The sequence below is a fragment of the Plectropomus leopardus genome, chromosome 19 (genome assembly GCF_008729295.1).
Source record: "Plectropomus leopardus isolate mb chromosome 19, YSFRI_Pleo_2.0, whole genome shotgun sequence".
Lineage (NCBI taxonomy): Eukaryota > Metazoa > Chordata > Actinopteri > Perciformes > Serranidae > Plectropomus > Plectropomus leopardus.
This window is the reverse complement of record NC_056481.1, coordinates 9,251,272-9,263,508: the sequence shown is the minus strand read 5'-3', so window position 1 is coordinate 9,263,508 and position 12,237 is coordinate 9,251,272. Positions and strand designations below refer to the sequence as shown.

Genomic DNA, 12,237 nt, shown 5'->3' with positions numbered 1-12,237 from the left:
TTGTTGTTGTTGTTGTTGTTGCTCTCTTAAATTAGGCCCCAATAATATGCACAATAAACGTTCATAAAGCCAAGTAATGAGGTCACTGCAGACCCAGAACAGGCTTTGGTTGGATCTCCCCTGGTCCTCTTGTCTGGGACAAGAGGAGAATTTTGTTGCAAAGTGCTCATGCTTATATTGTGTGAAAGAGGGGGGCGTTGTGTGTTGTTACAGTAATGTTCCCTTTGAGGGTTATTAAGTTTAGTCTGCGGTCTAAGTTGTCATTTAAATACAGTCGTGTGTGCCCTCCTACTCTGCTCAGTGGGTGGTGATGTCAGCAGCCTCAGTTACAGAAGCACAACCTGCCCACACTGATTACACCAGAAAAGGAAGTAATATCAGTAGCTCAAACTCTTGTCTAAACTGTAGATGTACAGTATTACATACAAGAAAAAATCAGTCAGCACCATCCTTTCTCCTCATTTGTCCATCTTGTTTTCCTTTCTGCACTTTCTGTTTTTACCTTTGTGAGAGACATGAGCAGCAGTGTGTGTCCAGGTGAGAAGATTCAGTCCGGTAGAGCAGCTCCACTGCTGATATTTACCTGGCACTTTGTGGTGGTAATTTGCAAGGCACCAATAGGTGCTTGGGGATCAGGCCGCCTCGTCACCGCACACTGAGTTTGATTAAACAGAGAGGTTTGTGTGTGTGTGTGTGTATGTGTGTGCATGCATGTGTGTGTGTCTGCATGCGTGTGTCTCCCACGGGATGTCATCCCACGCCAAAGCTCTAGGAAAAGGTTTGAGTTCTTTTAATAAAGCAATGCAGAGAGCCAATCTCTTCGACTGTGCCGGAGTCTGCCTGCTTTATTAAAACCTAGAGGCTCTTTAAAACTTCCACTTAAACAGCTTGATCACTCATAAGCTCGGACACTCAGTCACTCACCCATCCCTCCATCATCATGTTGAATTTGTTGTTTTTTTTTTCTTCTAATTTCCCTCTTTTTAAATTTTAGACACCTCATCACCCCCTAACAGTGTTTGTAATTTACAGTTAGTTGATAGTCAACAATTCTCGGCTACATCTGACAATCATGAATCCTTAAAATCATTCATCAAGCAAGTGTTCCTCATTCACACCTTTGTTTCATTTTTCAAATGTGAAGATGTGCGTCTTTTCTCTGGGGTGTATCATTGTCACGATCCAGGTTTTGGAGTGTTGATTGGACAATGGTAAATGGACTGAATTTTTGTGGCACTTTTATCTAAAGTGCTGCCTGACCATTGTGATCGTTGTAATTCAGCATCTTTCCCAAAGCACCCAACCATTAGTTTGACAACCCGCTCTACCACCTGAATCTCTGCCATCCCAACCAAAATAAGCGATTTGAAGATGTCACCTTGGGCTCTGTGGATTTTGAGATGTTTTTTTGTTATTTACAAAACAAGTTAACAATTGATTAATTGCAAAATTATGAAAATAACAACAACATATTAACCAATGATGAAAATAATCATTAGTTGCAGTGCTAAGTGTGTCTACATTGTCCATCATTGCTCAATTTATATTCACCTCAGGGTAACTGGTTCCTCACCAGACTTTCTCCTGGAGACTTACTCAGGGATGGCAGTAAAAAAAAAAAAAAAAAAAAAAAAAAAAAAAAAAAAAAAAAAACGGCCCTTGAATGCTCCTTGCAACAGACTGCTTGCTTCATACACATGACACCTCATCCCTGATCCCCACATCTGAGATGAAACACTCTTTTTAATTAAGCTAGATTTATGCATGCGGTCTCCCAGCTCTGGGAGCTTGTGTGAAGTGGCTGCTGGCTCTTCCCTGGGTATTTGCAGAGTGCTTCACTGAACGGAGGCTGGAGGAGAAGCAGAGATCTAATGACAGCAGAGCTGGGAGGGGGCCTTACCTGGTGAGCAGTGTGTTAAAGGGGACCTATTACGCACATTTTCAGGTTCATGCTTGTCTTTACTAGAGCATGTTTACATGCTTTAATGTTGAAAAGAAAAACACCCACTTTATTTTCCTTGCACTGTCTGTGCTCATAATTCACCCTCTGTCTCCGTTTTAGCGCTTTAAGCTGCCCTCCTGAAGTCCCAGCGGTACATTTCTACAGGGAAAAATCACCAATTAAGTCTTTAAAATCTATCTATCTATCTATCTATCGATCTATCGATCTATCTATCGGCATAATGTAGGCATAATAGGTCCCCTTGAACATCTTGTTTCTACCTACCTTAGCTGTCGGGGGGAAATATTGCATTAAAATAGTTTGAGTAGAGAAGTGAGGTTTATACTGTGTGTTAAGCTTTTTTTACATCACTGTGTTTAAAAAAACTGCACTTTTCAACTTTATAATCAAAAACAAGGCTGTTACCATTAAAGCAAAAAAGAACAAGCTATTAAGACTACTACTTAGTCGTTGTTTTAACTTGAAAAAATGAACAGAAAATTCTCGTCAGGCAAGATGAACTGTAAACAAACATTCAAATGGTAATGTGAAAGTCTTTTGCATTTTAGCACTACAGTGACAATGTAACCTATTCTCCCAGAATTAATTATTCCAGCACTTTCCATCTGCCAGCTTTTATATTTGACAAAGACATCCATTCTTAAGCAGATATAATTTGTCTTCTTGTAACTCCCTTGCAAACTAGATCCCACACACGCTGTCCCATGTGCTACAGATGGTGTGGCCTCTAACAGCAGCTCCCTGATGGGACCAAGCTGCCTGATTTATTCTCATTTCATTACATTTGTCTCTCTGAGCTGCTACACTGTCAATTTTCAAATCTATATCTCCTTGTGGAGGGAGATCCTGGTAGTTTAGACGGGGTCTTGTGACTAAACCCAAATAGGTTGTCAGCTCTGCAGATGATAGGTATATATCACTGTCTCACCATGCTTGATTGGCTCTCCTGTAGCCAATCAGGCATGGCGAGCAGAAAGAGGGAGCAGCTCGAGGTGAAGGTCCCAGGAAGAAGTCAGGCAGGGCTCATCTGAAAACCATGGATCCCTGAATTCAGCTGCCTTTTCCATGCATGCTTGGCTTATAACAAGTTTCTCTTCATACTTTTCAATCGGACTGGACTATAGTTTGAAGGATTAGTTGGTTATCAATTATCATTCAAATGTCTTTTAACTTTAGAAAAGGTCTGACTGTTGTTCACAGGGCTGGCATACACAATGCCATAACAAATTGACATGAGTGCATTTTTAAAGCTCCCAATTTGATAATCTGCCAAAGGTGGTCTGAACAAGCGCTCCCCTGAGCGTGATTAATCACATCATGACTCATCCTCTTGTGCCTAAATTCATTTTCCGTGATTAAAGTGAGAGATCTAATAGAATGACTAACGCTGTGTTTAGGAAATTTATAAACCGACGTGTGTGTAGGGGGGAAACATCTTAAACAAATGGCCTCACAACACTCATTAAATTCAAATGTTCAACCTTAATTGTCATTTCTGTCTGCCTCTCCATCTCTCTTCACGCTGTATTACCAATGGCAAGGCGAACTTCACGCTGTGCTTTTTGGTAATGACTTGTTTGTTTGTGTTTTTCAGTGGACCTACTCGGCCTGCTGAAGTGGCGGTCCAACACCAGCCTGCTGCAGCAGAACCTTCGTCAGCTGATGAAGGTGGAAGGTGGCGAGGTTGTCAAGGTCAGAGACGAAAGTCATCCTGCAATCTGCTGACTACCCATATCTGTTGTCTTTGCTTTAATGATGAGTCACAATAGTCGTCTGCATACAAAGCTGGAGCAAAAACCAATGATATTGACCCTTTTTGGACGACCACGTTCGTTGTTTTTAGGTTCCAATATATATAAATCTAAAACAAAAACTATAATTCTTTTTGCAGCAGAAAGCTAAGGCTTCTGTGGCATCATGGCTGTGGTGACGTTACGTTGCGTTGCATTACATTAAAGTATGTGTGGTGGCGCCAGAGAAATGAATAATGAAACTATCCAAACCTCTTTGTACTCTGCTCATAAAAATAAGCATATCTCAAAAAACTAAATAAGGTACATAGTTCATATAACTTATGGCGTGTTTAAAAAGTGTTGTTCATGTTTTTCCACATTTAGAAATTTTTGGTTCAGTATTTCAGGGATGTGAAGCATTCAAAGATACTAAAGAAATTATATCACAGTAAGCAAAAATACCAATGTAGGCCCTTTTATTGTAGAGTTCTCAACTCACTTTAAGTTTTATCCTTGAAAATGTACCTCATCCGTTTGTCTGGATACAGATTAACAACACAAAACATAAAAAGTCTCAGCAGCTGGTGACATAAACAATGCAGTCACAAACCTTAGTGCTCCTTAAAGTTACAGCTTCTCTGAAGCAGTTTCACAAATAATTTCACTGCCTGTCAGAGGGAACAGGGTGATAATTTTTTGAGTTGTTTTATTTTTTTCTAGTGAGGATGGAGCACACAGAACCACACGGTGTACTGAAGGGCAGGCGATGACCTGCTGTCAGAAGAATAGGCAGGCCCCTTAAGAGCTCAGCGTGGGGCAGATGAATAAATCACTCTCTTGATAAAGTTTAGCACGGACTAGTTGGGGGGTCCGGCACATTGCAGCGTATCTGACAAGTCCTTCACCCAGACAGTTTTGATCAGACCAGATAGATGTGTCAACCACAGCTGGACCAGTTCATTAAACCACAGGGGTGTGATTATTATTATTACCACCACATTAGCACTCAATCTCCCCAAAGCGCTTGAGGCTGCTGGTGTGCAATTAGATAACACTTTTAGCTTGGCATTTAAAAGACAATTTGTCAACAGGGGTATACAGTACATTCTTATAGGTGTCTGCTGTACATTAGATACTATGCATAAAGATTAGATCATAGATAAATCCTGGGAGGTTTTAGAGCTGTGTTTTTATCATAATACCCCCTTTATTTAATCTCCCAAATGTGATCCTGTTTCTGCGTGAACAGGTCACTCCCCCCTCGTCTCTGTCATGCAGTCTGGCCTTGCTTTGTGAGATCGAATCGTGCTTTAAACTCTGCATAGTGCACACCATGTTTGCTTCTCGTTGAGAGCGTGATGAATCTCATCCATCCTGAGATGACAGAGCAAGCACAGTATAGAGTGATGGCTCTGTTTCCGACACGTTTACATCTGTTTTCACATCGCCTCAGAATTGGCTGAGTAAATGGAGCATGTTTCCCCAGAGAAGGAGGGTGTATATAGTTAGTGTTTCTGAAGGTTCTGCTGACAGTGAAATTATTGCTGTCTCTTTGCAACTGTATTGTCTCATGTTAACAGCTGTAAAGGTTGTGTAATGGGTGACACATGTAGTAGCACTGTCAGAGCAGGAGTTCATTAGGTTACACCATACATGTTACTTGGGCTCATATTCAACATGTTTGCATTCATATTACTTGGGATTAGAACTTGATAAGAATTCAATATTATTGTTAATCATCTTTCAGTGAATTCCTCGCCTGAGGGTCATATAGTACCATGTTGGAAAAAAATGAACAACATTTTCCAAATCAGTGATATCTAACAAACACTGATTTAATATTCACAAAATTATTAATTAGGTTTAAAAAATCGTTCACAGCTATTTGCTATGTAAAGAGGAGAGTAATCGTGTCCTGGGCGCAGAATAAAGGCACTCTCTCTGTGTGTATTGTAATCCGAGCTTCTCCATTTATTGTACTGACAGACATTTCAACTGCATTAGTGCATTCAAATGCTCATTTAAACGCTCACTTTTAGTGATCTAATGTTGATAGACTAATTTAGACATATCAGGATGTGTTACCTTCATTATAAGGCTCAAATATGTTGTGTGGCTCCTGACAGATTTTTTTGATAGTACAGCTGGTTGCAGACGCCTGGGCTCTGCACTGTGTTCGTAAAGTGGTTATTGTCAGTTACTGACAACACCCACCCTTTGTTTCCCCCCCCATTGTTAACACCGTCAGCTCTCTCAGCACAGTTACCGCTGTTAGCACCATTAGCCGCCAGCTCAGCCACCTCTATGTTGAGAATCCACGTACAGAAAATCTCAGGATAGACTTTGACTCATAGATCTGCCCTGAAAGTTGTATACTGCTCCTTTAAAATGTTTTGTTTTAAATTTTTTGTCTTTATAACAGAATTTATTGCACTGAACATCAACTACAACATACTTTTGCCATGTCTTAAAATACACAATACTTTGAAAAAAAATTAATATCAGTATTAAGATAATGAGTTGAACTGTTTTATCCAGATCCCATGGGGATGTATTTGTTCACCAGATAGCCTCAATGCCAAGGTTAAAGCTTAGTGCTACAGATTTTCTGGTTCCACTCTCTGTCAAAGATCCTTGATTTGAATGATATCATGTATTTCAGTGGGTCTTATTACATCTCACTCTGTTATCAGGATTTTTATGTCTTGTTCCTCTTGATATGACAGATAAATTCACTTGGCCTAAGGTCATTTTTCACTTTAATGTCACCAGCTGGATGTGAAATGTCTTTCCTAAAAGAAGGAAATGACTATCAATTTGACTCAGTTTGATTTAAAGAGCAGTAAAAGCCATTTTGCTTTGAGACTGAGACATTCCATATCCATTTTTTTAGTGCTATGTTTCATTGTTTGCCTGCCATAACATGCTGTGCATCTGTTATTGCAGTTTCTGCAAGACACACTGGATGCACTCTTCAACATCATGATGGAGAACTCTGACAGTGACACTTTTGATACTCTGGTGTTCGATGCCTTGGTAAGCAAAGAAGCAAACAGCAACAGTAGAAGAATTCATACCAGCAGAGGTTTTCATGCCAGTGGGGATAAACACTTAGATGCATTCACAGCTCAGATGCAAATATAATATGTTGTCAGATCTTTCATATGCTAAACACTTCTTTTGAGTGGCATCTTTGCTCTGTGTCAGCCCTTTTGATTTCTCAAGAGAAACCCATTTGTCTGCAACAACCTGTATTCTGTTTTAAGCTGTAGCTCCAAACTAAGTGGGTAACAAATCCATTTGTTTTGTTTCGGGATAAAACTGTAAACCATCAAAGCATCTTAAAAATAATCTTCTAATCTTTTCATATGCACTGTGCGTTTTATTTATTTATATCGTAAAGAGTCGTTATTGACTGCACAAGTTTCTAATGTGCAAGAGAAGAAAGGCACAAACTAGTTTTGTGACAGGATGTGTTTAGAAGTATGCAATGTACATACTTTAACTTCCCCCAAGAATGCTGAGTTTGTGCCAGGGGTACGCCTCAGAGAAAAATGCCTCAACTGGGACGCCTACCTGCATTTCTCTTAGCAACATTGCTGTGCAGTCCACAAGGATTGGGATAGTCACATGTTTTTGTTGTTCTAGCCCTGTACTTCAGTACACTGGATTTAAAAAGAAAAAACTTAACATTGTGGTTGACATGTACGTTTAATAATATGTTAGAATGCATTTCTGGTTATAAAATAGTTGCGATTTCTCCATCTTAAAGGTCCAGTGTGTGGGATTTAGGGAGATGTATATTGGTAGAAATGGTATATAATATTCATAACTGTGTTGTCATGAGTTCATAATTACCCATAACTAATAATCATTTTGTTTTCATCACCTTATAATGAACTGTTTATATCTACATGTGGAGCCCAGAATAGTCAAGTCACGTCCATTTTATTTATAAAGTCCATTATCAAAAATCACAATTTTCCCCAGATGGCTTTACACCATCCAACATCCCTCTGTCCCTGAACCCTCACAGTCACTAAGGAAAAACTTCCCCAAAAACCCTTTTAACAGGGTAGAAAAATCAAACACTGGCTGTAGATGGGGCCTTTTGTGGATTTGTTTTGGCCACCATAGTTCTCTTACACGCTTGTCACACGGGAGAAGTTTCAGTTCTGCAACCTCACCACTAGATTCCTCACACTGGACCTTTAAGTTAGTGTGGATGCTAACTCACTTAAACACTAATTTTAAAACTTAAACATTGTTCAAATATTTTATTCTTTTAAATTCTCAACAGTTGGGGTCCCCTGGTAACTCACTAGGTAAACCATGTACCATTACATCTGAATTCTTACTGGAGCAGACACGGCTTGAGTCCTTTGCTGCCAGCCCCTCTCTCTCTCCTCTGCCTGTCCTGTCTCTCTTTCACCATCAAAATTTAAAATAAATCAACAATTACAGAGAGGCAGTTGTTGGCAATGAAAGTCTTAAGCCTCAGGCACTCACCAATAGTGCTCATTAAATATCTCTGAAAAATAAAATCATGCAAGGAAAAAACATCTGAATCGTAGAACTAAAATGGTGCAAATACGGGTCTAAAACATAAATAAATTAATATAAATTGATGTAGGCAGTATTAGAAATTGATAAACTGCATGTAAACAGGAATAAAGTAAATGTAATGAAAATAATAATTATATACAGAATGTAAACAGCAGTAAGCAAGTATGAAAAGGTAAAGTGACAGAAAAATGCATCATTTGACCCTAACCAATTTCACTCCTCTTGCTTAAACCTACCCAATCCAACCAACAAAGGCAATGCGTACAAGCCAATCAGAAGGAGAACAGGGCGGATCATGCCTTCGCTAGCGAGGGAAATGCAAATTGACTTAGGGTATAGTTCCAAGAGGCTTGTTTTACTCTGTATATGTTATATCTGCCTACTACATTGTATACATCTATGTGAAATTTAAATTTTGGGGCTTCAACCTTAAAATTTGTTTGGGATACTCTGTGTCACACATGAGCACATCAGTCATTGTCTCATTTTACACCCCATGTGCTAGATTACCGAGCCCAAACAATATAAAATGTGTGTAATGCAGCACATAAATTGTTCGCTATTGTTTGTAAATAAGAGCTGGACTCATAATTTACACGAGGTAGTGCAGACACACCGCATCTTATGTGGTATCACTGCTGCATTAATCTGCATGAATTTGTAGCGCCCGGGTAGCATTTCATTCAACTGTTTGTTGAACATTAAAGGTCTCATTTTCCTGCAAGATGGAGCACGGAGAAGGCAAAAAGAAATTGGCCTTTGTTATGTATTAAACCAAGTATTTGTATCCAAAGTGCCGACAAAGTGTCTGGCAGAATCCTATCTACCATGTCATCGCCTAACATTGTGGGGTACATCTCAAAAGAACAGTTTTCTTGTTCAGAGGAAGGAGGTAGAAATTGTGTTGTCAGGGTCTGAGATTATCTGCAGGCTAGCGATTTGATAGAAAATGGTTTTCTGCTCAAATGCAATCTTGTTTAATTTCCCAATCTATTTCAGCATATTGAGTAAGACAGGCAGTTTTTGCTGCTCTCCATTATGAGCCATGTGGTTCACATCTTAATGAATATGTCTTTGCTCTCTGACAGGTGTTCATAATTGGGCTTATAGCTGACAGAAAGTTCCAGCACTTCAACCCTGTTCTGGAGACCTACATTCGAAAGCATTTCAGCGCCACACTGGCGTACACGTGAGTTAATTACCCTCCGTACAAACAGACCAAGGACATTTACAGGAATAAATTATGTCCCATATTGTGATTAGTAGATTTAACAGACTCTGATGATTGTGTTTGTAGGAAGCTGACCAAAGTTCTGAAGAACTATGTGGACAACGCTGAGAAGCTGATGGAGCAGCTGCTGAAGGCCATGAAGGCTCTGGAGTACATCTTCAAATTCATCGTCCGCTCTAGAGTCCTCTTTAACCAGTACGTCCTGATGCACATGCAACACGTACATATTGTGTGACAAAGGCCAGTACATTAATAATAATTTGGATACATTTATTGTCATACAGAAATATTTCATATACAACACGTCTATATTTGCACACATGCATGCAGTCCTACTTTCATTATGCACACTAAGGCCATCAAAAGTACCTATACTTTCTTGATACCCTATTTAAAATGATACGAGCATCTTTAATTAATCGTTTCATAGTACTGAAAGTACCGAAGCTATTAAATAACAGATATGAGATCACATTTTCAAACCGAGGCTGCAAAGATGAAACAGCAGACCGACCATGTGAGTGGAGGCGTGTATTCAGTGGCTTTTTCTGTACCAGCACTGTGTGCACATTGTTATTAAAAAAAGGAAACAAGAAAATTGCGTTCAGTCGAGTTCAGATCTCCATCTGGTGGCTGCATTCTGGTGGTCAGAGCTGACCCAGCAACTCCAGACAAATCTTGTTATACCAGCAGACGCACCGCGGAGTGTTCCAGAAGATACAATTTAATTATCAGGATTAATGTATTTTTAATAACTAAAACACAGCCACACATCTTTGATCTATGACATTCATAAATTGGCTTTTTTACAGTATTGAGTTTGTAGTGTACAGAAAGATAACGAAAGTGGGGATTTATTTATCTTGTATCATGACCATTTTCACATAAAGTAGTAATTAAAACAGTTGTTCAACAATTTATTAATCATTACAACCACAAGAGATTCTTGAGCATAGTTGTCATAATTGTGCACAAAAAATATCAGGCTGATTGATCCAGTAGTTTGTGAGATTATCTGTGGACAGGCAGATACACACACTCTCTCATGCACACACATACACGCAACCAACGTATGATCCCCACCATTTCACACAATATTTTTTGGTTGTTTCTATAAATATTTTCATGCATCACTTGTTGATTTCTTACTAGTAGTTTGCATTTCTTTCTTGCTCTAGTTGTTTCTTAGATCAGACTTTGTTTCATTAGCTTTCATAATAGAAAATCAATATTATGTGCAGTGTTCTCCGCAGTACGCCACTGCTGTGGAATGAAGTTGAAACTGGTAAAAGTGAATAGTCTTTATGGTGAGGTAATTTATACGGATGTGTTTATAATTGGCTGTGGAGATGTTAGATGGATGATAATGTTGTAGAGCCGCAGAATGAAGCTGTTGGCGGCTGAAGGGCTGATGTATGATCCCGGTCTAATTGACTGTGCAGAGTTTGATTGGTTTTCCATCCAATGTCTAGAGGACGCTTCGTCCTTTACCTCACATATCACACTACAGCAGTGTCACTCTCATGTAGAGCTGTCCATGTTCACAGTGTGTGTCAAGTTGTTTCTGTCGCAGGATGAACGACAGCTAAACCTTAAAGTGGACCTCCTGTCTGTGTGTTGTCAATGAATCACTCGCTTTGGTTGGTTGCCAGTATCAGTGCTGTTGTTGCCAGGTTAGACTCAGAGTTAGAAATTCTTCAAAGCTGTGAAGCTGCGTTTGTTGAAACCCTTCCTGCAGCTCTGACTAGAAGGTGCCAAGGCTACATCAGCACCTGTTCGGCTTTTCATTGCGAGCCAGTGGAACATTTTTTGTGAAACGGCAGAGGAGATGCCCTAATCACACACTTCCCCCCTGTGACTTGAGACTGGTGTTGCTGTCAGGAGCTCACTCTGCGCCCTGGTGCTGCAGGTGAGAAGCAGCTTTAAGTAATTGTTGTTGTGGGAGCTCTGAGACGGATGCCTCTAATCCTATGATTTCTGTAAGCCCTCAACAGTGACTATCCTGGACCATGTAATACCCGCAGCCCCATGAGAGATTGTAGCACCACAAAACCCTCCTCTCTGGAAGAAAGCCAGTGAAATCTGATGCGGTGGAGCAATCTAAACACTTCACCCCTCTTTGACCTGGCTCCTTCTGCTCCAGTGTGTGTTTTCAAACATTTTCAATTTCTCTCACAAATCCTAATTTTTAATTCATTAAATCTGAGTGCTTGACACACTTAATTACCTTGCAGGGAGCGCAACGTGGCTCAGCTAATACCCAGTTTGTGGAGATTTATGGGCTCTGCAAGTGGGATAAAATGCATTTGCATTTTTGGGGGATTATGGAGGAAACCCTGCTTTGTGTTCCCCATGCACTTAGAAATTGGGGGAAGTCTTTTCTGCAATTGTTCTGTGATCACTGGCTTTTACTCGCTGCAGGCGCTGGGCAGCATTTGCTCCACACAACCAAAGTAACAGATGAGACATCAGTAATACTACATCCCAGACATTATTAGAAATGATTAGAAAGTAACGCCACTAAACCCTTACATGACATTTGCTTTCTGTTCCTCGCATAGTATTCGAGGAGAGCCATTAGCATAGATCATTAATTTTTCTGAAATTTTGTTTCCACATGACAGCAGGCAGGTGCTTCAGGGTCTTGTCATGTTGTTTTAAATGCTAATCTGGCTGGCAGCAAGAGTGATGTCTGTGGCTCTGATCCAGTAATATTTGCATTGATAACACACACGGGCCATTCT

General features: G+C 39.9%; 1 protein-coding gene across 3 annotated transcripts in view; it reads left to right on the top strand.

Annotated features, from left to right (window-relative positions):
- The window catches only part of dock1 (dedicator of cytokinesis 1), a 243,383-nt gene that overhangs the window by 65,383 nt on the left and 165,763 nt on the right, over positions 1-12,237 (top strand). For all 3 annotated transcript variants that reach the window (XM_042508036.1, XM_042508037.1, XM_042508035.1), the window contains exons 19-22: positions 3,558-3,655; positions 6,643-6,732; positions 9,351-9,451; positions 9,560-9,688. In XM_042508036.1, the coding sequence (XP_042363970.1) occupies positions 3,558-3,655; positions 6,643-6,732; positions 9,351-9,451; positions 9,560-9,688 (418 nt within the window). The remainder of the gene's footprint in view (positions 1-3,557; positions 3,656-6,642; positions 6,733-9,350; positions 9,452-9,559; positions 9,689-12,237) is intronic.